The sequence below is a fragment of the Osmia lignaria genome, chromosome 13 (genome assembly GCF_051020975.1).
Source record: "Osmia lignaria lignaria isolate PbOS001 chromosome 13, iyOsmLign1, whole genome shotgun sequence".
Classification (NCBI taxonomy): domain Eukaryota; kingdom Metazoa; phylum Arthropoda; class Insecta; order Hymenoptera; family Megachilidae; genus Osmia; species Osmia lignaria.
Genome location: NC_135044.1, coordinates 2,784,373 through 2,810,755, shown reverse-complemented (window position 1 = coordinate 2,810,755; position 26,383 = coordinate 2,784,373). Strand labels below are relative to the sequence as shown.

The 26,383-nt window shown below is 44.9% G+C and overlaps 1 protein-coding gene across 8 annotated transcripts in view; it reads right to left on the bottom strand.

The window, feature by feature from the left end:
• zfh2 (Zn finger homeodomain 2) overlaps nt 1-26,383 on the bottom strand; it is a 234,291-nt gene that overhangs the window by 59,642 nt on the left and 148,266 nt on the right. For all 8 annotated transcript variants that reach the window (XM_034320178.2, XM_034320179.2, XM_034320177.2 and 5 more), the window contains 4 exons: nt 9,522-12,880; nt 5,228-8,100; nt 2,137-4,851; nt 1,572-2,031 (listed from right to left, as the gene is read on the bottom strand). In XM_034320178.2, the coding sequence (XP_034176069.2) occupies nt 1,572-2,031; nt 2,137-4,851; nt 5,228-8,100; nt 9,522-12,678 (9,205 nt within the window). In that variant the 5' untranslated portion in view covers nt 12,679-12,880. The remainder of the gene's footprint in view (nt 1-1,571; nt 2,032-2,136; nt 4,852-5,227; nt 8,101-9,521; nt 12,881-26,383) is intronic.

Sequence of the window (26,383 nt, the reverse complement as noted above, 5' to 3'; positions counted from 1 at the left end):
GGAAAAGAAATAAAAGAACGTATATGTCTCGAGCTGTTCGAAGGCCGAGGTATTCGTTAAGAAGTCGATTCGTTGACACGGCCAACCGAGAGTGTGACTATCACAAAAGGGTTTTGGAGGGGAGGACGTAGTCGGAGGGCGGGAAGATGGGGGAATTCATAAATAACTAACGTACAAAACAATAATAATTAATAATAGCCCCGATTAAGAGCGATATCGTCGTGACGGTAAATAGGATTGTTGCGACGACGTCAAGGTAAAAAAAAAAAGAAAGATTGAAGTATGGAAAGAGAGGGAAGCGAGTGAAATGACATTACAGCGAGAGAGAAATTCAGGGTGTATACATATGTGTATCCGTTCATCGCTAAAAAGGGTTTACCTCTACGGGGTGATTGTCTCGGTTCCTCGGAGGTCAGAATTCAGGATCGTTCGAGATAAACAGGCCTTACACGAGCCTTGGATAACAATGAAACATTTAAAGAATTATTTACAGTGAACGCTTTAAGCGTAACGAGCTGAAGGTTTTATACGTGAAACGACAAGGTGATTGGAATGGCTTCGTGGATGTAAAATAAACGACGACAGTGACGGCGACGACAATAATCATGCAGAATCGAAATGAAAGGAGAAACGAGTGTTCGGCTGGGGAAAGAAGGGGTGAAAAGGGGAGGGTACGACATTTCGCTACGCTACGCAGGAATTAAGGCAACATATTCTCCGTTCTTTCTGGCTATACTATAATGAATCAAACGCTTCGAATAATAACCAAAAAATGGATAGTGCTAGGGATCCATTATAAAATATAATAATAAAAGTTTCTAATAATTTGCAATATAGTCTTTAACTGTACAGCAACTTATAATCGGGACGCTTTATTCATTTCTATCTGTCCGACGGCGATGATCGATTGTTTAAAAAAAATTAATGCTTGAGACAACGCATCTCTCTACTTTTATCCTTGTTTTCTCTCTCTCTCTCTCTCTCTCTCTCATTCTTTCGTTCACTCATGCACTCTTTCTTTTTAATTCTTTCGTTCATTCGTATTCTCTCTTACGCTAAAATAGTCATCTGATAGGAACTTTCAGTATTGCCTAGCTCTGGATATATTATATTCGCACTATACATAAACGATTCCTCGAAATTTTCGTATAAATTCCATAATCGACAGGCCCCCTAGAGTATCACACGGGCCAGATTAAACAATACGGGGTACGTATACACGCGGTAAAGGGACACGTGCACAACATACAACGACAGTGACTCGCGCATGTTCGAAATTCAATATCACTATAATAATGAAAGTGCGAAATAGTTGGTGAAATAGTTTGTCGAAGGGTAGGGTTTAAAAAATATCGACACATCAGACGTGTGTCTGGAAGTTAATTTATCGTTAAAAGTATGAATCTAATCGCGTTTATTCAATTCGATAATGGTTTCTTTATTTTTTCTTTTCTTTTATCGAATCGATCATTGGAAGGACGCGAATGTGGTGCGAAATGAAATAAGAATTTCGAACGAAATGCGGTAGAGCGGTCGTTTTTAGGAGTCTAAGAGGTCAGCCAGACACTCACCGGGCGTAGTGGTAGCGGTGCTAGCCGCTGCAGCACCCGGGTGTTGTTGTTGCTGTGGCTGGAACATCGCCGTAGGATGGAGGAACAAGGATCCGTACATCATGTTTTCGTCCGATTGCTGCTGCTGTTGCTGCTGCTGGGCAGCTTGCTGATTAGTGGCTCCGACCACCGGCGAATTGGCGATCCCTGCTGGGCCAGTGTTGCCACCAGGAACGATCGGTGCGCCGGGTGTTGGTGGCACGAGGCTGCCTTCCTCGACGGCGACACGCACCGACTCGATGTGCCGTCGCGAGAAAACGTGTTCCTGAAGCGGCGACTTAGCCGAGTATCGGACTGAGCAGAGTCTACATTCGTCGGGCCCAGTCGGTCCACGATGCGGTTGGACGGCTGAGCCCTCGGCTGGCAAACCTGCCGCCAGTCTAGCTTTTTTCTCCTTTGCACGGGCATTCTGGAACCAGACCTACAATTCGTTTCGGTTAGTTTGCGTGTTCGTCAACGACGACGTGCTTGCGGATAGAACAGCGCAATCTGGGGTCAGTGTCGCGTTAAATTTGGGGATGCTCACCTGAACCACACGCTTTGGCAGACCAATTTCGCGGCCGAGCATCTCGCACTCGGCCATCGTCGGTGTCTTGTAATCCGAGAACAGTGACTTCATCACCTTCACTTGAGTAGCTGACATCTGAGTGCGATATCTCTTGCCGCTTTGTTGGCCGGTCCCGCTACCGGTACCGGTCGCCGGCGGACCCGCGGTACTTCCGGTACCAGCCGAAGCAGATCCCTGCCTCGAGCTCTGCGTACTCGATGCCGGACTCGCCGGTCCACTCTCGTCGTCTAGAAATTCCGTCGTTTCGCTCATACTGTCGTCGTCGCAAATACTTCGTTCGGAGAGATCGGTCAAAGGTCCGCAGTCGCTACCACCGCGGAAATGCGCGCCATGCTGTTGTTCTTCCAATAGATTGCTCAATCCGAGACTCAATTTCATCGGGCGGCTAAGATCGACCGGTTTGCTCAAATCCAAAGGAGTCTCGCCGCTGTTACCGCCAGTCTGATGATTCGATGCCTCCTGTTTCCCATTACTCGCGTGGGCTTGCAGTTCGCTGATGTACCGTTTCATCGATTCTTCATAATACTTCTTTAACGATGCTTCCATGTCGGTGTTGAAGGGTGGAAACAACGGCGGCATCATGTTCGGCGTGCTTGGATTCGAGGGCGCTGACTCCATCGACAGTTCCTCGTCTGGGATATTATCTATATTCACCTCGCCCCGGGCAACCTGATCGGCGTGCTTGCTACTGAGATGCGATTCCAAAGCGGATTTTACTTTAAACAACGCCGGGCAAAACGGGCAACGTTTATTGATCACTTGGCTGTGCGCTCGAAACTGACCCTTCCGTTCGCGCGCACGGGTATTTTGAAACCACACTTGAACTACCCGCTTCTTCAGACCGACCTCGCGCGCGATAGTCTCCAGCATTTTTCTCGATGGATTCGACTCGACCTGGTACTTTTGATACAAATAATCCAACTGTTCCGGAAGTATGGTCGTTCTCAAACGTTTGTCTTTCGGCTGTTCGCTGTGCTCGGAATTCGATCGAGATTCACCCCCTGTACCCTCCTCGAAATCTTCGTACTTCCTCTTCCTATCTTGCATCATAGCGAGAAGGGGATGAGGAGTATCGGTCGCCACGCTAGAGGTAGCGTTCAGTGCTTGCTGTTGGAGGATTCCGAAAGGTGAGTCTGGTGGATAAGCCGGTGGGAATAAGGACGGGTTCATGATATGTACCAGCTGATGTTCTCGCCATTGTTCAAATCGACCGAACATCAGATTGCATTTGTCGCACTGAAAGCTACCTTCCTTCGACTCTGTCTGCGACTGCGACTGTTGTTGCTGTTGCTGCGTCTGTTGTTGAGATTGCTGAAGAGACTGAGCCACCGTCTGTTGCTGATGATGAGGCGACGTGGTGGTGCTCAACGGTTGCTGCAGTTGTTCCGCGAGTGCAGGCGCACTGGTAGGATTACTGGGCACAGGATTCGCGGTGGTGGTCGTAGAGCTGCTGTTGCTATCTTCGGAACTCAAAACCGCGGCCACTTGAGCCGCGGCAGCCTGCGCTTGGGCGCTTCTCTTCGCGTCCTCCTCCTTGAAACAGTGCGTCTTCTGATGACGGATTAGCTCGTAGTATCTCTGAAATACTAACAAACACTTTTTGCATTGATAGTTTAAGCCTGGCGTTCGTTGAAAGCGACCCGAACCATCGTCGCCCTCGCGGTTGCCTGTTGCCACTGGTTCGGCGGCCGGCTGATTCTCGTATACCTTGCGAGCCTTCTGCCTGGCGTTTTGGAACCAAACCACGATCACCCGCGGACTCAATCCGAGAAGCTTGCTTAAGTATTCTAAATCGTCGTCCTTCGGGTAGGCGTTGTTTTCGAAGAACTCTTGAAGAACTTTGATCTGATAGTCGGTGAATCTTGTTCGGTTCGCCCGTTTGCCCGAGCTGCTGCCGGAGGAACTGTTGCCATTGGTACTACCCCCGAAAGAGTAGTCGGTCGGCCCACGTCCGGGGCTCAGGGATCTCTGAGGTGTCAATGCCATCGCCGCGATGGCGCCCGGTACAACGCCACCTGGTCCGGGATTCGGACTGGCGAAATTTTGTGGCGCTAATTTCGGCGGTAGCATCGGTGTGCTCGGCGCGCTGGTCGTCGATGGAGCGTGCGATGAAACGTCATGATGAATCCCGGAAAAAACCGAGCTCATGCTGAGGGCCGGTGAATGTGGCCTAGACTGCTGTCCACCCGAACTTCCTGGCGAGTGATGCTGCTGCTCTTCCTGATGTTGCGTTTGCTGCTGAATGTGACACGGCGGTGGTTCCTGAACCTCTTGCTTTATCTCGCTAGCCTGTGATGTATTAATTGCCGTCGACGGCGGAGGTGTTGCTTGTTTGTTAGGACTTTTGTCGTCGGAGGAACTGCTTCCAGACACGCTAGAATTTAACGGAGTAACTTTCGCCTCCCCGGTCTTTTCGTATTCTTCGAGATTCAACGTGGTGCTAGGAGGATTGTTGAAGTTGTAAGGGCTATCTTTGTTGCGTTGACGTTCTTTGAACAACGTGTTTCGAAACCAGTGTTTAATCACTTTCGGCGGCAATCCGCTTTGCGCTGCCATGTCTAGAATCTGTTCTTCACCGGGGGAATTGTTAATATCGAAATGTGCTCGCAATATTTTGAGCTGTTCATCCGTGATGCGAGTTCGAGCTCGTTTTTGTGAAGCAGCTACGTTAGCCTGGAAGAAAAAATGTACCTATGCTTCCTTCCTTGTTCATATAACCTATGTAATCGAATAATTATTTTATCCTTATATACATATTTGATATTAGTATTTACTCTTAATCTTTATATTAAAAAATAAAACTATTGGAGTGTCTGTTGATAAATGAAAAAAAAAAAAAAAAAAACATAGTACGATGAACAGAAATGATCTGATACAAAATAAAACCTATGAAGAATTGACGCGTGAAATCACAAATCTTTTAAATTTTCACAAAATATTTAATGTATTCAAAAAAAAAAAACAAAAAAAAATGGATTCGCCTTATTTCCTCCAAGCGGAAAATGTGTGACACATAGATTGCGTATTAAAGAATTGTAAAATTACTCACGGCAGCTGCTTGTTGTTGCTGCAAGGCGAGATGTTGCTTAGCGAGAAGATCAGCCTGAGCATTGATAGGCGGATACGCGGTGGCCGTTCCATCGTACGGAGGTGGTGGTAACATCATTGGTACTAGCGGTGGCTGAAGGTTCATGGCAGCTAAAGCAGGTACGTTTAATCCAAGAGGTAGACCCATCATACCCATCATCAGTCCAGGATACTGTTGCAGTTGCTGCTGCAGTTGAGATGCAGCCATTGCATTCAAAGCAGCCTGCATTTCAGTCATTTGTTGAGCCAGAGTTAACTGAGCGTGTTGCTGCTGCTGCTGTTGCTGTTGCTGCTGCTGCTGTTGAGGCTGTTGTGCCTGTTGCTGCTGTTGCTGTTGCTGCTGCTGTTGTTGCGGTTGTTGAATATGAAGCGATGCATTCGTTGCCAGTACGGTAGGAGTCGTTGAATCCGTGCTCGACAATGGTGTATTACTTAACGCCGGAGTTGTTGCTGGAGTGGTTGATGTGGCTTCCGGAGTCTTGCTGATGCGATCTTTGTTCTCAGCAGGTTCATCCTTCTCTTTCTCGCGTTGTTCCTTGTCCGAAACAACGTCCTGTACCTGGCCGGAGGCGGGTGTCGAGCTCCTTGGCCCGGAAGATGTAGACGAAGATGTCGCAACTGTCACCACAACGCTTTTCTTTTCGTATTCGCATTTGAATTGTTGAGCATACTTTTCCAAAAACTCTCGCGGTACCAGATCACGATGTACCTCCTCGCAGTGGGCCTTGAGGACCCACACGCTACTGAACTCCTTGTTACAATGCTGACAAGTGCTTCTAGTTAATTCCGGTATCACATCGTCGTCGGTATGCTCTTCGGCTTCTTCTTCCCTTTCGCGCGCAGCTTGAGCGGCAAGAGCTTGCTTCTGTTGTTCCTGCTTCTGCTGTTGCTGCTGAGCCTGAAGCGCAGCCGCGGCCTCCTCCTCCTTCCGTTGACGTCTCTGATGATTCTCGTTGAACTGCATCACCAGGTCGAATCCGAAACTCTCCAACAGATGCTTGTACATCTGCGACGTTTTGTGCCGCGGCTGCGATAGTATATCCTGTGTCGTCTGCGAAGAGTGCTGAGTAGTTTGTTGCATGTGTTGCTGCGGGCCTGGAGTGGTAGACATAGGCGGTGGCGTTTTAGCGGGCGCCGATGAGGCGAGCTGTTGCGAGGCTGCCAATTGTTGAAACAACGCCAACGGGTTGCTGAAGATACAGTAGAGTTGCTGATGCGTGGCCAGTTGTTCTTGGTTCACGAACAGAGCGCTGCATCGCGGACAGGATAGCATGGAGCTTGCGTTACCAGTGCTGGTGTTAACTGGTGAACTGTTCGGACTGGTTGGAGGTGGTTGTTCGATTAGCGGACGAGCAAGATCCAATTGCCCGCTAGCCGCGAGATCTGGCAGTTTGCTGGCCCTCGTCTGATGGAGCACGCTTCTCATGTGAATATCCAATGTGCTACCTTGCGAATACGCGACCTTACAAATGTTACATTTGTAAGGCTTCTTGTCCTGGTCCTGCTGAGAGTCCGGCGATTCCGTCGGACTGGCAGGAGGTACAACCGAGATCAGAGTGTTGTTGTTACCCTGCTCTTGCATGGCTCTCTTCAACTTGTGCAAATGGCTAACGCTATTATAATGAACGAGCAGTATATTTTTCTGAGTGAAACTCTCCTTACAAACGTCACATTTGTAAGGTCTATTCGGATCCAAATACTTCTCCATCGGATAAGACATCTTCTCCCCTTTGCGATGCAACAGGGTCTTATTGTGCCCGGTCAAATAACTCTGCCGCGTGAAGGCTACCTTGCAACGATGACATTTGAACTTTCTGCCCGGATCGTGGTAAGAATCCTCGGCAACCGTTTGGCTGTTCAGATAATCCTCCAAGAGACGTTGTTCCTTGTGCAGAGGCGATGAATCGCTCGCGTCACTCTCTTCCTCGTCCGCCTTGCTGGTATCGTCCTCTGGATTCTGTTCCCCGCTCAAGTTGCCTTGTCTACGCAGAGCTTCCTCGGTGAGCGCTAAAAGTAACGGATGAGCGTGAAGCAGGCTCTGCTTGTATTGCGCCAATTCGTCCTCGTGGAGATCCGCGTGAGCCGATTCAAGGTGTCTCTGAAGCGCTTGAACCGAACGAAAGGATCGGCCGCAAAGCGCGCATTTCGTCGCATCCCTGATTGCGTGATACTGCGAGTGTTGCTGCAGTTTCTCCAAGGTCTTGAACGCAAGGCTGCACTGTCCGCACCGATACTTGTAAACGTGTTTCTCGCTGACCGCCAACGTAGGCGTAGTGGCCGGATGGATCTCCCTGTGATGTTGTTGCAACTCCTCCAAAGAACGACACACGCGTCCGCAAATGGTGCATCTGGTAATCTCCTCTATCTCCTCGTTCATACTGCGCTCGCTCATATCTTCTTCCTGTACCGGCTTTGTGGTGGTGGTCGGTGACGTTGGCGTAGTCGCTGCCGGGGTTAAAGTGTTTCGCGGATTGTTGTTTAACCAGTGGCTCTGATCTACCAGAAGCAACAACCGCTGCAAACCGTCGGTGTTCACCGAATGAATTTGCATCACGTGTTTCTCCAAAGCGGAACGCTCTTTGAAGCTATCCTGACACAACGGGCACAACAATTCCGGAGCTGGTTCTTCCTTAACAGCCTCTACTTTGTCCTCCGAGTCTTGAACATGAGCCACTTGCAAATGCTGTCTCAATTCTTCGCGTGATGTCGGCTGATAAGTGCAATACGGACATATGACTTCCTCCTGTTCGGTCTCGGCTTCTTGTTCCGGTTCTTGATCGTTGTCCGGTTCCTGCTTCACCTCGCTACCGCAATCGCTACCCTCCTCGCGGCGTTCTGAAAACACAGAACAAAGATTCGCTCATGATGAACAAACAATGCCTACTTTAATAAACTTGCGATGTAAAGGGGATCGAATTGTCAGTATTAGAACCGAAGATTAAATAAGAATCTGAAAAGTATGATTTATCTTTTTATTTGCAACCTGTATTTCATGCGAACCAGTGTTACCTGTAAACATATTTTAACTGTTTAACGAACAACATAAATTCTGTGTGTTATTTTTTTATCGCAATCTCTGGATTACACGATCGTGTAATTCGTTTTTCTATCAAGACCCCGATAAATCGTCGATCAATATCAGAAATCTTAAAAGCCGAAAAACAGCCATTAATCTTGCCGCTGCATGCGAACAGAAATATAAACCGATAATGTTGTGAGAGAAAGTAAATCATATGTGACAGTATAGGGAGAGAGGAAGCCCTTTTATCCGCATATCAAAATTGATCATTTCTATTATTAATACAATATAAACAGTAAACGTTAACAAATGATTTTTAAGACAAGTTAATTCGGTCACGAAAGGATTAACCCTAGGACGACGGACCACGGAGAGAGCCTCAATTTTAATCTAATTCAGCAAGGGTTAAAGGAAACGATGTTCCAAACTGTAAAGGAAATGCCCGTGACTCACTTCGCCTTTCCTTCGTAAATCGTAGAAGAAAGTAAGCCCCATTTATCGAACAGCTGATGGAAGTTAATATTACAACACACCGTATCAGGTGAAAGAGTTTTGTTAACGACGAAAAAAGTATCGAGGAAGACGCAACGTGGTGTGCAGATATCGCAGATGCTTCCTCGTCTGTATTAACAATACTCGAAATTATAGATGGGCGAAGTAAAATTATCGACAGGTCGTTACAACGAGGGAAAAACGCGTGACTGACGGAGAAAGCAAGGCAAGGAATAAAAGAAGCCCGCCTATTCGCGTGGTCTGGTATTGTCTGGAACCGTATTTACATCGAACAGCGTCAGTTGCGAGGATAAAACGCGAGGAAGGACGCTTGCAGTTCGTACGTGCCCTCTCTTCATATATTTATGTAAGTACAGGGCACCGATAAAATAACGCTCGGTATTGTGCGTGCCGCAGCACACGCCACAGCCATATGCTATGCAAAATTGCTGTTGTTGTATGTTAATTACGCGATCATCGATGAAAATACTGAATTCATTAAAAGCGCGATCAATTCTTTATTTCATAAGATTCGACAGGTGCGAGAAAGAATCTTTCGTTTAAATCTACGCTGCATTTAAAACTTTCCTATCATTGTGCGTTCGGCGCATCTCTACTGATCTAAAAATTTGTCTTCTTTGATATTCGTTAATTATTTCCTACCGATCATAGAATTAAGAAGTTACTTCCGTGATGTATTTTAATAAAAGTAAATATATTTAATTTAAAATAAGGCATTACTCACCACTATTGACGTTAGTAGCGTTCGGAGTAGTCGGTGTAGAAGGACTTGGTTGTTGCGTGGGTGGTACATCAGGATCGCTCATAACTTGAAAAACGTCACCGATGTCGGTATGAGGGGTTTCGTTTCCTTGAATGCCGCTTCGCCGATGTAACTGATGCAACTGTTCCATTTGAAGATGTCTCAACGATCGGACATGCTGCAGAAGCGGCAATCGGTGTCTCGCGCTGAATCCGCACAGCGCGCAATGATACAATTTCGCCTGGGACGGTACATTGGCGCTCGCCTCTAACAGGTGACGAAGAAGTAGAGCCGCGGCTTCGTGTCTGGGCGATGCAGCGTGCAAGGCCAATTTATGGCCGCTATTCGTGTAATAATCGCATGCGTGACAGCGTAATTGCGGGGCGCTAGTGGGTGAGGCTAAGTACTTGAGTTTCCACTCGTTTCTAGGCCCACCCTCTTTCACGTGATTCACGTGCTGCAGACGTTGGAGGTGCTTATCGGTTTTGCAGTGAAGTTGAAAGTTCGCTTTTAAGTTAGTTTTATAGGAACAAAGTTTACAAACGAAATGGCCAGCCACCAGGGCGAGGATCTCCCCCTCACGCGTTCTGGTCCTGTCGACGCCCAGGTGATGGCTCAAAGCTTCCAACGAATCGGTCGCGAAATTATTACAAACGCAGCAGTGATAGAGATGAGACGGATCGGGATCCGCTGGTTCCGGTGGTGGATCCATGCTGTCCGGCGAGAGACCAACGTCTCCGCCAAGGTTGCCCATCGCGCTCATACTCGCCATACCGCCCATAATCTCTGGTGGAAGTTGAGGCGGTAACTGACCCCCGGTCATCATTTGGATCAGTAAAGCCTGATTGTAAGCCATATCTGCCAATGCCGCTTCCGCGTGTTGCGGCTTGTCCAAACCGCCCAGATGAAGCAGCTGCTCGAGTTGCTGCTGATGCTGTTGTTGCGCTTGATGATGGTGTTGAGCCTGCTGATGATGAGACTGTAGCGCGGACAACGTCTGCATATGTTTCACGTTCTGCTGCAGAACCAGCATATTGTGCGTATGTTTCTCGCTGGTCATGTGTATCCTTAAATTTCGAGCGACGTTCGTCTCGTAGTTGCACACGTCGCAACGAAACGTCGGTTTCGGTTTACCTTGATTCCCGACCTGTCCAGTGATATGAGGGCTATGATTTTGTTGATGATGCGGACTTCTCGTCGGCATCGGCGCGTCTTGCGACGACGATGGATTGTTCGCGCTCGTACTGCCGCCGCTACCCTGCTGAAGCTCCTGCATGTTGTTTAAATGCTTGTCACTTTGCATGTGAATACTGAGATTGCCTTTCGTCGTGGTGGAATAGTTGCATACCTCGCACCTGTACGGTTTGTATCCGCACGTGTACGTTTCGCCGCGCGCTAATCTAGGATGCGGTTGACCAGCGATACAATAAATGCAAGAGGTTTCGCTCTCCGGATGTTTCTCCTTCATGTGTATCTCCAGAGTTTCTTGGTACTTGTAGTGCCAATTACATTTAGGACATTTCAGCGTTTTGCAGGAGTTCCGACTATGAATACCAGCTAGCGGACCACCCGGACCGGCTAATCTACTGCTAGCCAGTATAAGCTCGCACTTCGGACACTCGACCCCGCTCGGCCTACCTTGCATGTGCTCCGGACAAACGCCGATGGTCGTGCCTGTCAGAAAATTCGGTGGTTGTTGAGTTAGAGCGGCGTACGAAGACGGCGAACCCTTCGTCGACGAAGACTGCGGCGGCGGCGGTGAAGTGTAATGAATGCCAACGGCTTCCGGTGCTTTCGCCCACGATGCAGCGCTCACCTGAGCGCCGGTCCACTGATGTTGCTGCGTCTGCTGATGATTATACGCGAGAGGATGATTCGAATGAGACGTGGGTGTCGTAGGAGTGCTCGACGACGGCCTCTGCTGTTGTTGTTGCTGCTGTTGTTGAGGACTGCTCGGTACACCCGGGGTGCTGGCAGGTGTACTGGTCGTCGTTGGCGTTTCGTGATCATTCGAATCGGTCCGTTGCTGTTGCTGTTGGCTTTGCATTTGAGCGGGCGATGGTTGCGGACACGTGGAGCTGGTCACGGGTTCGAGGAAACTGACCAAAGGTTGCTTTCCTCTACCCACGGCTTGAATGATAGCCGATGCAGTTGAATGAGAGAGTACCTGCCTTTCGTCCTCCATTAAGGTTAGCTGATGCTCACCCTGTGCGTGCGCCACGAAACTCTTCGCGTAACCAAAACTCAGTTTACATATGAAGCACATTAGGATAGGTTTGACGGGTACGGATGCAGCGGGAGGTGGAGGGGTCGCCGGAGGTGGGGGCGGTTGTTTACTACCCTCCGCGCTTCTGTAACTGATCACTCGATAACTGTGCATCACGGGAAGATCGGGATTGTGCTGTTGCACCGTCGAACGTTGTTGCTGCTGCTGCTGTTGTTGCTGATAAGCCTGATGCGCGTACAGTCTTGACACGTAATACGCGCTAGCGATTTGAGGAAATACCAGAGAATGAGGAACCGACACACCGCGCCCATCTACGATACAACCGTCCGGCAACGAATCATCCTCGCTAAGTTCGCTCTCTCCCTCGATAATATACGCCGAGCCGTCGGGATTATAGACAATCTTTCCGTCAAATTTTTCAACATCACCCCCTGTTGGACTGGGACTAGGGCTTGGACCTTGTTGTTCCTGCTGTTGCCCTTGCGACTGCATTGTCATAGTAGTTGTCGTTGTTGTTGTGGTAGTATCCGCGATTGGCGTAGGCGTTGGTATAGCATCGCGGGTGCAGGGTTCAGTGCCTGAGGGTGGACTAGCCGTCCGGGGGTGATGAGGCTGATGTAGTGCAGCCCCTGCTGCCGGGGGGGACCCGCCCCCTCGACCCCCCTCCTCCTCCGGGCTCATCTCCTGCTTCTGTTGCGTGTACGCGGAATTTTGAAAAAGCCCGCCGTGTTGCTGCTGTCGCTGCTGCTGCTGCTGTTGTTGTTGTTGCTGTTGCTGATGATGGGCCGCCACCAGCTGCTGGTAGAGCTGATGTTGCCCGATCGCGCTCGACGTATGTTGCTGAAGATGCGAGGGAGGAATGGCGTGGTGCTGAAGGTGGTACTGGGGGGGATGAGGCTCACTGGAGGGCATCACCCCAAACGTGAGGCGGGCGCCAGCCTCACATCACCTAAGGCGCCTGCGCCTACACTTTCTCGACTTCCTCTTCTTCTTCTCCTCCTTCTCCTGCCAAACGTGCTCCCCGCCCTCTTCGTTTGCTCCTCGTTCGTCGAAATCTCCTCTCCACCACCAACAGATGCTTTACTAGCTACCCCGACACAACCCCAGGTCGTACCTGTAACAGAAAATGCAATTGCATAATTAGCAACAGTGTGGAGCTTTAATAATCGGTAAACGTTCTTTCTTGGAAATAAAGTTGAAGGCTCTAATCTGCCAGGCAAGAGGAGTAACGATTCCGCAAGAAACATTATAAGATAGTCTGGCAGGATAATCCACGGCAAACAGATCTCGCTTTGAGGACAGACAAATACATGGAAAACGTAGCAAGCTGCGTGTACAGAGGATCGAGCCGACGATGGCAGCGAATGGGTACACAAAACCAAAGACTTGGCACGGTAACACAAGGTACCCTGTATTCGGATTACCTGAGCCCTTCGTGGACCCAGCTGTGTTTGCGATCCGTCGACCAAGCTTATCTATCGATTGATTATTGACGTCTCTCTTTGCTTCATGCATGCCCAAGAAAAAAGATATAACGGAAAAATGTTGAACGTTCGAATATGAATGCTAGTCTTGTGCATACTCAGATTAAAGTATTCCACTTCTAACGTTTCCTTTTGAATCCTTCCTCCTTTTTTTCTTTTTACCAATAAAACGACAAATTGTCTGCTCTAGCAAACATAGAAATATTTCCCTTCTCAATGGACGGCGTTGTTCTATGCGGTCGAAGGTCGAGGACACGCGATGACTGCATCACCGTGAGATATCACCTACGGATGGATCGCTAAGTCAACAGCATACGAGATTATAACTCGGATGCCTGCCGGCTAAGAACATGCGTCTAATAATCTAGCCCCAATTACGCGAAATCGCGGCCTCGAATCATTTGGTTCGCGGTTCGAAAGATCGCGGCCGCAAGAATTCTCGGAATCTAACGGGTTAATAATGAGAGGAGTGGGTGTATGCGGATTTACGCGCGTGTGGGTGCACGCGTGTATAAGGGGTGTAGCGCAGCGTGACGGACTCGAGAGTCTTTCGTGTTATGGAAGCTATTTAGGAAAATTCTTTTTCCCTCTTCAACCTATGATCCCGGATCGTCTTTCTCGTTCGTTGCAAGCTCGCCGCTGGACATCATGATACATAGATGCATAACATCGTACTGCCTCTTTCTCTCGCCCTCTCTATATACCCGCGTCCACCTTTCTCTTCCACTCTGAGCAGAGTTGTAATTCCGTGATGCAAACTCCATAATCCAACGACTCTACCCTAGGCGCCTTTTACAATATCGCTTTGGTGATACGCGAGTCTCGATGATCGTTTATCGATTCTGGGAAAAAGGTAAACTATGGGGGTCGATAACGCTTGTCGAGTTTCCCTTATTTCCCTTCCTCTTTCACTTGATAATTATTCTAGTTTTATAAGTGGCAAGTAAATCTAACCGAATTCCTAAATTTGGCTTACAAAAATAATTGTCTGTTTATAAACTTTAATCATTGAAGTATGATAATCATAAAGTTCGCATGTAGCACGTGTAGGTGTCTATTAATAAAAATAAAAAAAACGGGAAATAACTGATGGTTAAATTAGAGTCAAGCTGTTGTATAACCAAAAACATCTGCCGATCTAACATCACCTGTCCCGAGTTATCTATTTCTAGCTAATTTATCATCCGTTTGAAGGAAGCTAGGAATCGAAGAACAGCCCAGTGGCAAGAAATCCTCAATCAGGCTGGATCTCAATGGAAATTTCTACTCTTTCACCTTGCATTCGTCTTTCATTACACGATAAAATCTTAACTATTCCTCCATTATGCAATTTTTGTTAGGGTGTGTTTCTCTTTGATTCTTCCGATTCACGTTAATAACCTGTTACGTCGTTACTTGATTACAAAACAGGTCAATTGATCATCTGCTTGAAAGAATAATTTCAAATGACCAGTGTAAAATTTAGAAAATGAAAATAACGTGAAATAGAAAATTGATTGAAAATCGTGCCCCTCGCCATGGTCCGTCGTCCAAGGGTTAACCGAACGCGAATTTCCAACAGCTAACAGAAGGGTTATAATCAGAAGCATCGTTTCCACGAAAGGAACGCATCGTTTCCGTGTCTCGTGGCGAGCTGCCGCGCGGAAAGACAATTGCCCTATGCCAAAACGTGAAACGAGCAAATAATACGAATCGGACGGAACATAATCGTTCCTCGAGAGAAAGTCGAGGATGAACGCAGGTGGTTGATGAGTTTGCGCTCGATGTTGGTGAGAGAGAGAAGAAGAACAGGAATCGAGACAGAAAGTGACAATTCAACGTCGAACGGGAAACAGTGGACAAGGGTTTCGATGATGCGGGGTAAACATTCGGCGAACAACCGCGAAATCGTCGCAATGGCCTTTTGTTTGTCGCGCCGTTTCACCGGAAACCGAACCGAGGTGTACGGCTCCTCACGCGAAAGTCCCTTTTGTGTTTTCACCGATGGCAGAAAGAATCGAGGCGGCCCTGCGGGGCCCACATGACGATCGGTCGCGCATTTCGTTCAGACACGAAATACGAAAGATGCGCGCAATTATGGCCTCCCAATTATCTCGTACGCGTCTCGTTATTTATTGAATATCGTGTCTGTTCTTATTTCTCAGGCGAGCTTGCGTGCCGATCCGAGACGAAGACGAATGATGCAAACCGAATCAGCCGGTTCCTTTACGTTTCTGCGCAAAGAGCGGAGGAAATAATTGCTGTCCGAACGCGTTAATGCGCCCTAGAAGGTACCTTTCCAGACCAGCACCGTTTAAATTCAATAGAATCGGCATTGTGAATAGGAAGTTCTCTTAAAAATTCCAACCATTTCCCTCTACGTATACAGTATTGTGATTTACATTTGACTGATTAACAAATTTGAATTTAGAATAAAACAGCTTTAGCAAGTAATAACTTAATTTTCATTCCTCGTTCATTCCAGGTTCATTAAATTTCACCTCCTTCTTTGAAAGTATTTTTGTAGCTAATTTGTTCTCGGTAAGATTCATTATTATTTACGCAAATTTAAGAGTCGCCATTAAGGAACTGCTGTGAAGTATCCTACTTCAAAATCTGTTTAATGATATTGATCATTAAATATAACACTTTGTATTTCTGCTCCTTTCATTATTGCTATTATTACTACCATCATTACCAAAGCCTCAATTATAAAATATAACTTAAATATGGAATAAGGTAAAAAATATTCGTTCACTCTTTAGCAATGAACGTCTAACGTTCAATTACCGCTGTACAGTTTATAACTATGTGTTTCCAAGTTGTCCAAGGATTGATCGTGATTCTCGAGAATAGAACGCGCGTCCACGTGATTAGCCAATCAGCGAAGAGGTTCGCAAGCATTCAATTAATCAATGATTTTCCAATTGTACGAGCCGAGTACACCCGCTTGCCATTTGCGATGCTCATTCGCAGTCGAACGAGAGCACAACCCGAGGAGAACGCTAAACGTAGCGATGGAGAAGGGAACCGGTGATAAGGTGGGGACGAAGGCGATAGGGAAGGGGACGATGAAGAAGGGAACGGAAGGAAGGTGGGTGAACGAAGAGAAGAACGATGGGAGAACAGCGAAGAGAGGCTCTTGATCGAAGACAACGGTAATAAACGAAGGGCAGAGCACACGAAGGAGGCGCGCGTAATTTACGTGCAACATGGATTCGGGCGGCGTTTAATCCACCAGACAAGCTCGCGATTATGAGGTTAGGTTGGGTTAGGTGATGAGCTCAACCACGACTTCTTTGTGATATCAATTAACCCTAGAACTCCCGAGCCTCGAGCTGTCACGCGAATGCTCAAGGGAGACGGTTCCTCGAACCCATACTCGTTTTTATACCTTCAAGCTAAAAATTTATATTTTTTGAACAATTAAACGCGTTTATTTCATTTTATTAAATAGTAACAAAAATTTTAAATATTTCATTTATTACTATATAAACTACTCTTCTGTTAACCCTCAGACCCAGGCTTCGTTATTCAAGGGTTAAAGTGAAGACAACGATATTAAAAAAATTTTGCAGAATTTTCTACACAAGGAAAACATCTCTAATTTAAAAATTGTCGAATAGTAGTTTCGAGGAATCCCTCCATTTGGGAGTTCTAGGGTTAATATGATTCGTCTGGTCCAAGGAGTGGATGCAGTTCAATCTCAACTCCCTCTTCTCTGCTTCTGCATCCATCCTTCTCTCTCTCTCTCTCTCGTTCATTCTATTCTTCTTCTCATTCGCTGCTCTCTTACCCCCGTGGGGTAACCCGCAGTTTAACCCATTCCCTTATAATTTCCTTCCAATGTACCGTGAGAAATTCGCTTGTAACACGCACGCGCACGCACGTAAAGGCCGCGCGTATTGGCCGGCTTTGGCTGGTCCGGCGCGGCGGTCACCGATTATTAGATTTCATCGGATTTTCGTCGTCCAATTCACGTGGGGGCCCACGGGCATCCGGTCCGAACGCGGATCCACCAATTAACCCCGTTAGTGTTTTCGCCCTGCAATTAAGCCGATCCCGTGAGAGAAGTGCATTCCCGCGACCAACCGATATGCACGCTTTCTTTCCCGCCTTCGAGATCCCCGATCGTAGGCGGAACTCGAGATGCTGAACAACCGAAACAACTGCACGATCTTCAAAACGAACTGTCGATATGCCTTTGTAAATTCTATTCTACCTTATCAATTATTGGCAACTTATTTTATCCGTTAATATCACCTCGTTCAAGTTGCATTTTGTAAAAATAAATAACAGCATTAAAATGAAAAGAAAAATTGTTGAAATTGTCATTTTCTTACAAATACTTAAAAAAATCATTAAATTTAATTTTCTCGGAAACGAAGTAGCACGTGAATAAATTTTACTTTCAAGTGAAATTACTCCATTCCGTGTTGTACCATCAGTACTGGAACATTATATACCGATAGCATCGCAGCTTCGTAAATCGTTGTTTATTCCTCTGTTACAACTTCGAACAATATCAGGCACTTATTAAATTCAATTTATTTCTCACAATAAAATCTCAGGTGAAAACCTGTTAGCACTGTAATGTTCAAACCCGGACATCATCTTATAAGGAAACCATTTCAAGTGTCCCCCTCAGATGTTAATGAGCTTTTGCATGTTGGTAGATCATGTTACTACGGGTCTCCCTACACGTGGTTTTCGGTGTAGACGGTCAATTGTTCGAAAGATATTTAAAATAATTTTGGAATGTCCCAAGTATTTACACAGGTATCTAATTACACGACTACAAAAAGAAAATGTAAAAAGTTCATTGGAATCCGAGCAGGACACTTTCGATAGTTTTCCAGTTAGAATTCCTGGATTCTGAAAGTTACTGGCATCGTATTCGAACGAGCGTCGATAGGGGACGAATGCAGAACAGGCGGTCTGGTTTCGTCGTCGAACGTTGCTAGAAGGTGGTTTTTGCTCTGCCGTCGAGGCCGCGTCGGCAACAACAGCCGCAGGGGTGGCTAATGACAAAATCAATGCGACATAATTAGACATGGCGGCTACCTACCTAGCTTACGATCCCCATCTACGTGTATACATTCTCGTCGGTACACGGTGTGCGTTTACGTGCACGTATATCCGTGTGTACACCACCGTCAAGCTGGCAGGAATTATTGCAAAAACATCCCTTAATGTGATTGATACGGCTTCGTCGTCGACTCGCGCTCCACCCGTACCATTGCAAGCATCGAACGATCGTTACAGATGGGAATTTCGGAAACGGAAGAATTCGTACGGTCCACAGGGTTCGATGTAATTCATCGCGATGGATTTTTTATCGGCTCGCCGCGCGCCGTGCCATCGCAGACCAGCACGAGCGGATGACCCTAATTGGGTTTGGAGCCGGTTCGAGGTGGCGCGCTAATGATCTCTGTTAGCGAACGCCTCGCACCGAGAGAAACGACTCTCGTTTGATTTATGATCGACGCCAGATTTCGGCGAATCGGTAATAAGGACCGGCCTCCTCCGTTTCTATGTACTTTGCGAGGACCTTCCCACCCTGAAGGATGCACTTACTGAATAATTTTATTTACCCCTTCCTAGAATTCTTATAATATAACCCTTAACACGCGGGAAAAAGAAACGTCGACTTTAGATAAGGATCCGCTTTGAAAATTCTTTGAAGCAATATATTCTATAGAAGTATAGTCAAATCGAAAAGATTAATCTTAGAAATTAATCACGATATGAGCTTTTTATCTTAAGAACAATTAGAAGCAAATAAAGAACAAGTGCATCAGCATTGGAAGGACTGGTCGAAGCGGATTACAATATAAAAGTTGCACCTGAACCGGTTCGTAATATGATCAGAGAAGCGGATTACAATGGTGGTGTGATCAGCAGAAAACCTCTTATTAGTATAACTAATAAGCGGAAGCACCTCTAACTCACCAAACCACGTGTCACCAATGCGATTGTCACTGACCTGTGTCCCAAAAGTAATGCAATCGAATGATTAATAAAAGAAATAAGAAACGTAATTTTGTACATCATTATTAATCAAGAAATTCAAAGTTCCTCTACGTTATACACGTCAATTTCAACCGTGGCAGTCGATGCATTAAAAATGATTTTACGTTGCGACAACGTCAGACAGTTTTAATTTCCTGCAAATGTCGGATATTATAGAATGCCATAAATACGATCCACTTGGATAGATTATTTTTTCCTTACAAGTTGCGACACGGTGCCGATGGCATCGTCCGCTTCGATTCCAAGCGAATCCGTAGGTGGAAGCGCTACGTACGCGAGCTCCGCGCTCGTGTATGTAGAGCTAATTATACCCTCGAACAAAGGGTTACTCCGATGACGCATATGTAAGGTCGGAAAACATTGATGAGTAGCTCTATATACCAGCGGCAAAGAGTCAACGTTACGTGCAAGTAAAGCGCAAAAGAAGAGTGAAGAAGAAGACGAAAAAAAAAGAAACTTCCGCTGAACGATTCACATCGTTGTTCAGTCGTCATCGTTTAATTATTGCGTTCCTCTCGTCTGGTTTCGAGGGCGAATATTAAAAATCCAGTGTTTCCAAGGACTCGATTGAAACTGATCATAGGAAGCGGCTTTATAGAACACTGGAAATACTCGTCGTGGCTACTCATGCGTGTCCGTAAATTGATTTAAATGCTCCACGCCCATATCTGTCTGAACCCGTGGGATCGCTTCGCAAGTCAACGGCAGATCCATCAACGATGGTGTGGTAACGCGAGCACCATGTATCCTGGCAATTACAAAAATAATCTTGCCGCAAATAATATCGAACCGGTCGGTGCAACGACTAGCAAAACTTGATGAACGTCGTTTCATCGAACACTTTCGTTTTTCTTTCGCATTTACCATTACACTGGATGATTAAATTATTACGATGAGATGTAACTAATCGCATCCTTTATGTTTTTGGTGGTGTCATGATTTCAGTAATAATAAAATTTACTTCTTCTTGCTGTTCCTTTGTACTTTAATCAAGAATATACTTCGATTTTCTTACATGATTTTCATTTTCTAAATGTCACACCGTTCTTTCCAAATTATTCTTCCAATATACGAAATGATGTACGCGTTTGAATATTTACAGTCTTAGATATTCGAGACGATAAAAGTGATGCAAAGTGGCGTGCAAAACCTGTTGGCAGCAGTGTGCGGGAACGCTTTACACGCTTCCGGAAAAGGGCCGTTCGGTAGCGAGGCGCGTTGTCTCATTAGCAAGCAGCATCGATGAACTTACAATGCCTCCCTTCTCGCCCACCCCCATTGCCGTTTTCCAGCCCCGCGATACGTATCTCACCCTGCCGGTAACCCTTTACGGTGAAAGCACGCGTTCATGGCAATCTGCGTGCCTTTGCGATTGTTTCGCAGGTGCACAACGCCGGATTCCATTACGGGAGAATTGCAGAAAGACAGAGTCGGCGTTTAAGTTTGTATAAAGATAGGAAGGATTATGCAAAATAAATATAATAATTCAATTAACGACAATGGTAATCTGTTTGACATTATAATAAACAATAGAAGTATAAAATATTCCAATTTAAGTACACCATTAAAAAGTCAATATACGATTAGTAAGAAGTGTCGTAAAATGTATTATTATAATAAACAAAATTCAAATTCAAACTATTAATTGCGTTTATAGCAACAAAAAATAATTAATCAATGTGTAGCAAGACAATGTTGCATAATCTCAGCATTCAGTTATACAGCATACTTATTTCGATTAAAAATGTGTAGTTTAGTTGTGTAAAGGCTAAAGTTTCGCAATTATCGATAGTGGTTCTTCTTATAGTTAGGCCGTGTTCATGACTATTTTATTAGAGGAACTAAGTAGATAGAAACGATGAATAATGAAGAGATTAAATAATTGAAGGACATACTCTAACGATAAACTTAGACACGAGGAAGTGATCGATGAAGCTTTCTGGTGCAAATAACAAAAGTTGTCTAATGAATAACATCAATACAAATTGTACATTTGTTACTTACATACATTTAGACAACGTAACGCTTCAACCTGCGAGTTTTTAAAGAGCAATAGACAAAACATTGAGAAGTCACAAAATAATCTTGTTCAGTCAATTATAATGAGCTATACCCTTGGCAAATGCCGAATGCAACTTGATGTCTAAAGGGGAAAAAACGAGCGCAGAGTAGTTAATAATAAGAAAATAAGTCCATCTATGGAGCCGGCAAGAGCATCATCAAATTCCTTAGCAGAACGAGAATGTTAGTGGATAAGTTTAAGTAGAAAAACAGAAGAACTCTGTACGTGCAGAGATGCTACGTTCGTTCTGAACAGATACGTAGGTAGAAACGCGTTCATTATTTCAAGATCGGTGTGAAGATCTCAGCAATAATTTTGAGTAAACGTAAAGAAATTACTTTCACGAAAAATCAGTTTGCAGTTATAGAATTCTGCTCTTTGATAATAGATTTTTTTTTAAATCTATAAAATATACGGCTGTCAAACTTGGAAAGTTTCCTAAATTTTAACGATCTTCGAAATTGAGTTTAATAATTAATGATGGTCGAATCTGTTGAAATAGCGACGATCTAAAAAAAAATTTGAGAAGCGTTAAACTTGTCTAACGATTAGATTTTATGTAACCAATATGGCTTCAGCAAATAAACGAACCGAAGACCTTTCATGCACCCAACGCGAGAATGACTATTAAGCGATGCACTTCGTCTCTCCTACACCGCCCCTATCAGCGAATGCGGCCACGTTGCCTATCGGAGTTATAACTAATTGTTGAACGTCCTTCGAACAATTGCCACGTGCACGCTCGAAATCTTTTCCATGGAATCTCGATTTCAATTATCCTCCATTACGAAGCGACCCTTCATTTTCTTTGAACCACCTTTTCAGTTTTGATGCAATCGGAAAATTGAAGCGGTGCAATCAAACGCAATTAAAACTTTTAATGGATAGAAAGATGTTTACTTGTATCAAGATTTATACACGGGAGCACGGTAAGGTGCAATTTAAATTATCCCTTGGAATACTTTATTGCAAGATAGATACGTTGAAGCAACAATGATTAAGAATAAGTATTCACTACTTTATATTATTAGTAAATTACAATGGTATCATTATTTTTTAATTATTCAAGTATATCTAATTTGTGGTGCTGATTACCACTGACCTCCACAGCAAAAGTGAAGGTAAGGATTACAATTTTTAATCTTTATACTTTTTATCCCTCGGATGGCAGACCATGGGGAGCGCTCGAATTTTAATTTAATACCATGTTCGTGTAATACGTGTAATGTTATATCCCGCCAATATCAACCGAAAACGTTAGTATAAACGACAATATATTGCAATCGTTACGCTTTCCGCATCTAAACATTATGTGGTTGGGACTAAATTAGAGAAGCGTTCCCCACGAGGATTATCCCCTGACATGCAACCACTGGACAAACTGTGAAACATGTAGTACCTACCGTTCTGTCTGGCGACGGAACGCTTCAAAGTATCGATGGTAAATTATACAACGTCCGCGAACGTGTCATGAATGAACAGCATCTGTTTGACTGACGTATAGATTCTGGTTCGATGAGACCATATTCTTCTTCGATAATAGTATACTAAGAATTCGCTGGGAATTCGCTGAAGTAACCACAACAATGCGATCAAAAGGTTCCAAGAAAAAAAACATAGACTAGCATTGTACTTCATGCAATTATTTTAGTGCAATTGATTTTCTACCCACTTGAAAAGTTTTTAGAAAATTAACATCGATTATTTTCACAATCCACTTTCTTTCCCTTCTTAGAATCTTCATTAATTTTTTTTTTTCAAGTTTCTTGTAATTGCTGAGTTATATTGAATTCCTGGTGCTAATTACCAGTGGTATCCACGATATTCAAAGTGTTAAAAGATATTTAATGTTAAGCGAGTTGATTCCGTAACTGGACACCCGTTAGCGAATCTGTAGTGGAGCGATGTACTCGGTGCATATAGGTAGATACGTGTTGGATAGGGCGGATATTCAATTATTCATATACTATTACCTCGCGCGCATATACCTAGTGTACTAGCTATGTAGGGATTCACATTCACACTGGATAACTCATTCTATAAAGGACGGTTGCAATTTTCCTTGGGACAATGTGTCATTATTAGGGAGACGTACGGGGGACCGAAAGGGTAAAGGGAGGGAAGACTAATAAAAGATAAACGTGTTGCAACAACAAAACAATTCGATTCTTGATAATGAGCATTGATAACGCACTTCTAAGACTCGACAATCAGTTTGTGTAATGAATCATACTTTCACTGACCGATTGCACGATCCGTATTGCAATCGATTTTTGTTTCTCTTTTTATGCAAATCGAATAATTAATTCTGGCTCTTAAATTCTAATTACTATTTAATTCAAGAGTTCTGATGAGAAAAACTTGTGAAACTGAAATTATTAAAATCATCCACAATTTGATAAAAATTTGTTAGAAAGAAATGAACTGTATGAAATCATTTGTCTCGAAGGAAGAGAAAATTTTGAAAAAGCACAGGAGCTAAAAATTCTCGGTATGGAATTTCGAACAGCATGAAAATCCTTCTGACCGGTGTACCCGACGCCCACGTGACACGTCCCAAGCTGCTCTCTCAAAGGGATGAATGGACGAAGATAATCCTGTTTCGAAGGTAGGACGTGAGGAATGTTCTGGTTTCCTGTATCCTGTGGGGTTGCGTTCACCACGAGTAGGAGAGAGCGCCCTTATCGAGACGTGGGATCGCGGTGTTAGGGTCGCCTACGCCCGAACGAAACTTCCTCGTTCAACAGTAAGATAGGTATCGCGGCCGTGATCCGATTAATTAATTCGTAGGATTAATTGCCGAGCCTCTATCCGGATGGATCTTCGGCGTTTCTCCGAGCATTATGTAGACATCGAGATCCCGAAGGTCGTGTGGGAGGTTCGTCCCTCGTGGAAGGAGGTTCGTCCATCGGGGACACGGTCATCTGGAGCACGACACGAAGAAACCGAAGTCGATATGGAGCGGCTTGCAAACCACCCACGCCAACTTGCAAATTCATATCGTCAAGGTGTCGCACCATGGTCGCGTAGGTGGAAAAGCTACGACCTCTTCGCGCGACTGAGGGACTGTTCAAAATCAACCAATCCCACTGCTTCTTAAACCATCAACCTGGCCTCCAACTGAGCCTATTAAATCACGAATAATCAGCAAATCCGGATAATGAATATATCGCTAATTATCAAACTGGTATAAGTCTAAAATAAAATAAATTGAAGAACCCTTAAAATCTCATGCAGGTACATTAAAAGACACCAGGTAAATCATGAAGACGAAATTATCTCCATGAAGTGTACTTTTTCTCTTAACCAGAAGTGAAAGAATGTTTCGTTCATTTGCACATTAATGTTCCATAATTTGCTACTTTCGATCATATCCAGGCTCGTTAAGATCCTGATCGTACCACGATGAACGTTCCTTTTACCCCTTCCTCGGGAACCGGAATTCATAACCATCCAGTGAGCATCGATAGAGAAAAATCCTCTCGAAGCGTTTCCTTTCCCAGATTCGAGCCTTGCTCGGTCGGCCAAGGCTACCTTTCGAGTTTACCTTTTTTGCCTCGAGAAATACTCTCTGAATGGGCCTGGCGTCCCTCGGTGTCGAAAAGTTTTCCCGGGAACGCAGGTGTTCCAAGCCGGACAACCTTTACGATAGTAAGATCGCGAACGTCCCTGAAGGCGCAGGTCACTCTGCCAGGTGTTGTCGATCGCTCGTAAAATAGCCCGTGGCTGAACGGTCGCGATCATTGTTGTTCCGTCCACTAAGTACCCTAAAAGCACCAACCGTGCTTCGTCTTTCGACCGCGTTCCAGTCTATTGTTGAGGGTATTCCGCATCGAAGACGGGGACACAACGAGAAGACAGAACCTCCGCTCGCATCTCCGTCAATGGCGAAAGATGAATCCCGTTCTCTTCGTTTCGCCGAGGAATCGATCGTGTCTGATTCTTCCTTATTGTTCGAAACGATGGACGAACTTCGGGATTGCCTCGCCAATTGTCCTCCGGCGATCCATTCTAAACACGCCGGAGGATCCAGAGATTTTTCCAGCCATTCTTTAGAAATATTTTTATTTCAATGTGTGAACGGGTTTTTTAAAATTCAGTTTTTTATTTTTGAAAACTATGAGATATTTCTTAAAACCTTCAACTACAAGGTAAACAAAATGATCAGTGTGTATTTTATATTCAACACCGGTTGTTTGAATGTTGGTGACAAAAAATGAAGAAAATGCAAGCTGTTCGAAGTGGTACAATAAATCAATGCGGATCCCATCTTTTGTCATTTCCCAACGCAACTGGTGGTCGAAGCTGAGGATAATTATTTGCGGGAAGTGAAAGCCCGTTGTGTCGCGGGAGTTGGCATCGTTTCGTTAAGCTTGCTACGATCTTTCAGATTTTCCTCTTGTCGAGGCAGGTAAAGCTGCGACACACCTGCGCAGGTTTTGTCGTACAACAAAGAAGGTCGTGTTTCTTTCGTAGGTTGCGCGTTGAATTCAAATACTGTCTCCAGATCTTGGAGGAAACCTGGACAACTGGGAAATCTCATAAATAGCTGTTCAAGTTGACCCTCCATCTTGCAGATGTTCCCTTTTATTCTCATTCAAACGTGTATAATGTTACGAGACAAGCTTACACGAGATAAATCAACATATTTTAATGCAATTGTTAATAATAATGTCTGAATGATATCTTCATATCTATATTTATTTGTTTATCTTTCACCAGCACGGAGTAATTATATTCTACCGTCATTCAATCATTTTTTCCAGATATTTCCACTCGAAAGGAGTGGCAATTGAGTCTTATCGGTTATATCAAGGGAACATCGTAGTAACTAGAACTTGAGATAAGAAAATATTTTCCCACCGGTCAAATCAAATACACTGGACACGGATTTTCAATGAAAGAGAAAAATTCCAACGTAAAATATATGATAAAATAAAATTCTTTCATTAGCAAGAACAAATGTTTGCCAGTTTGAGTCATATTAAATATAAATAAAAATAAAAGATTTTCTCTTTACATTTCGCAAACACTTTCACAGACTTCTCTTGGCACCGAG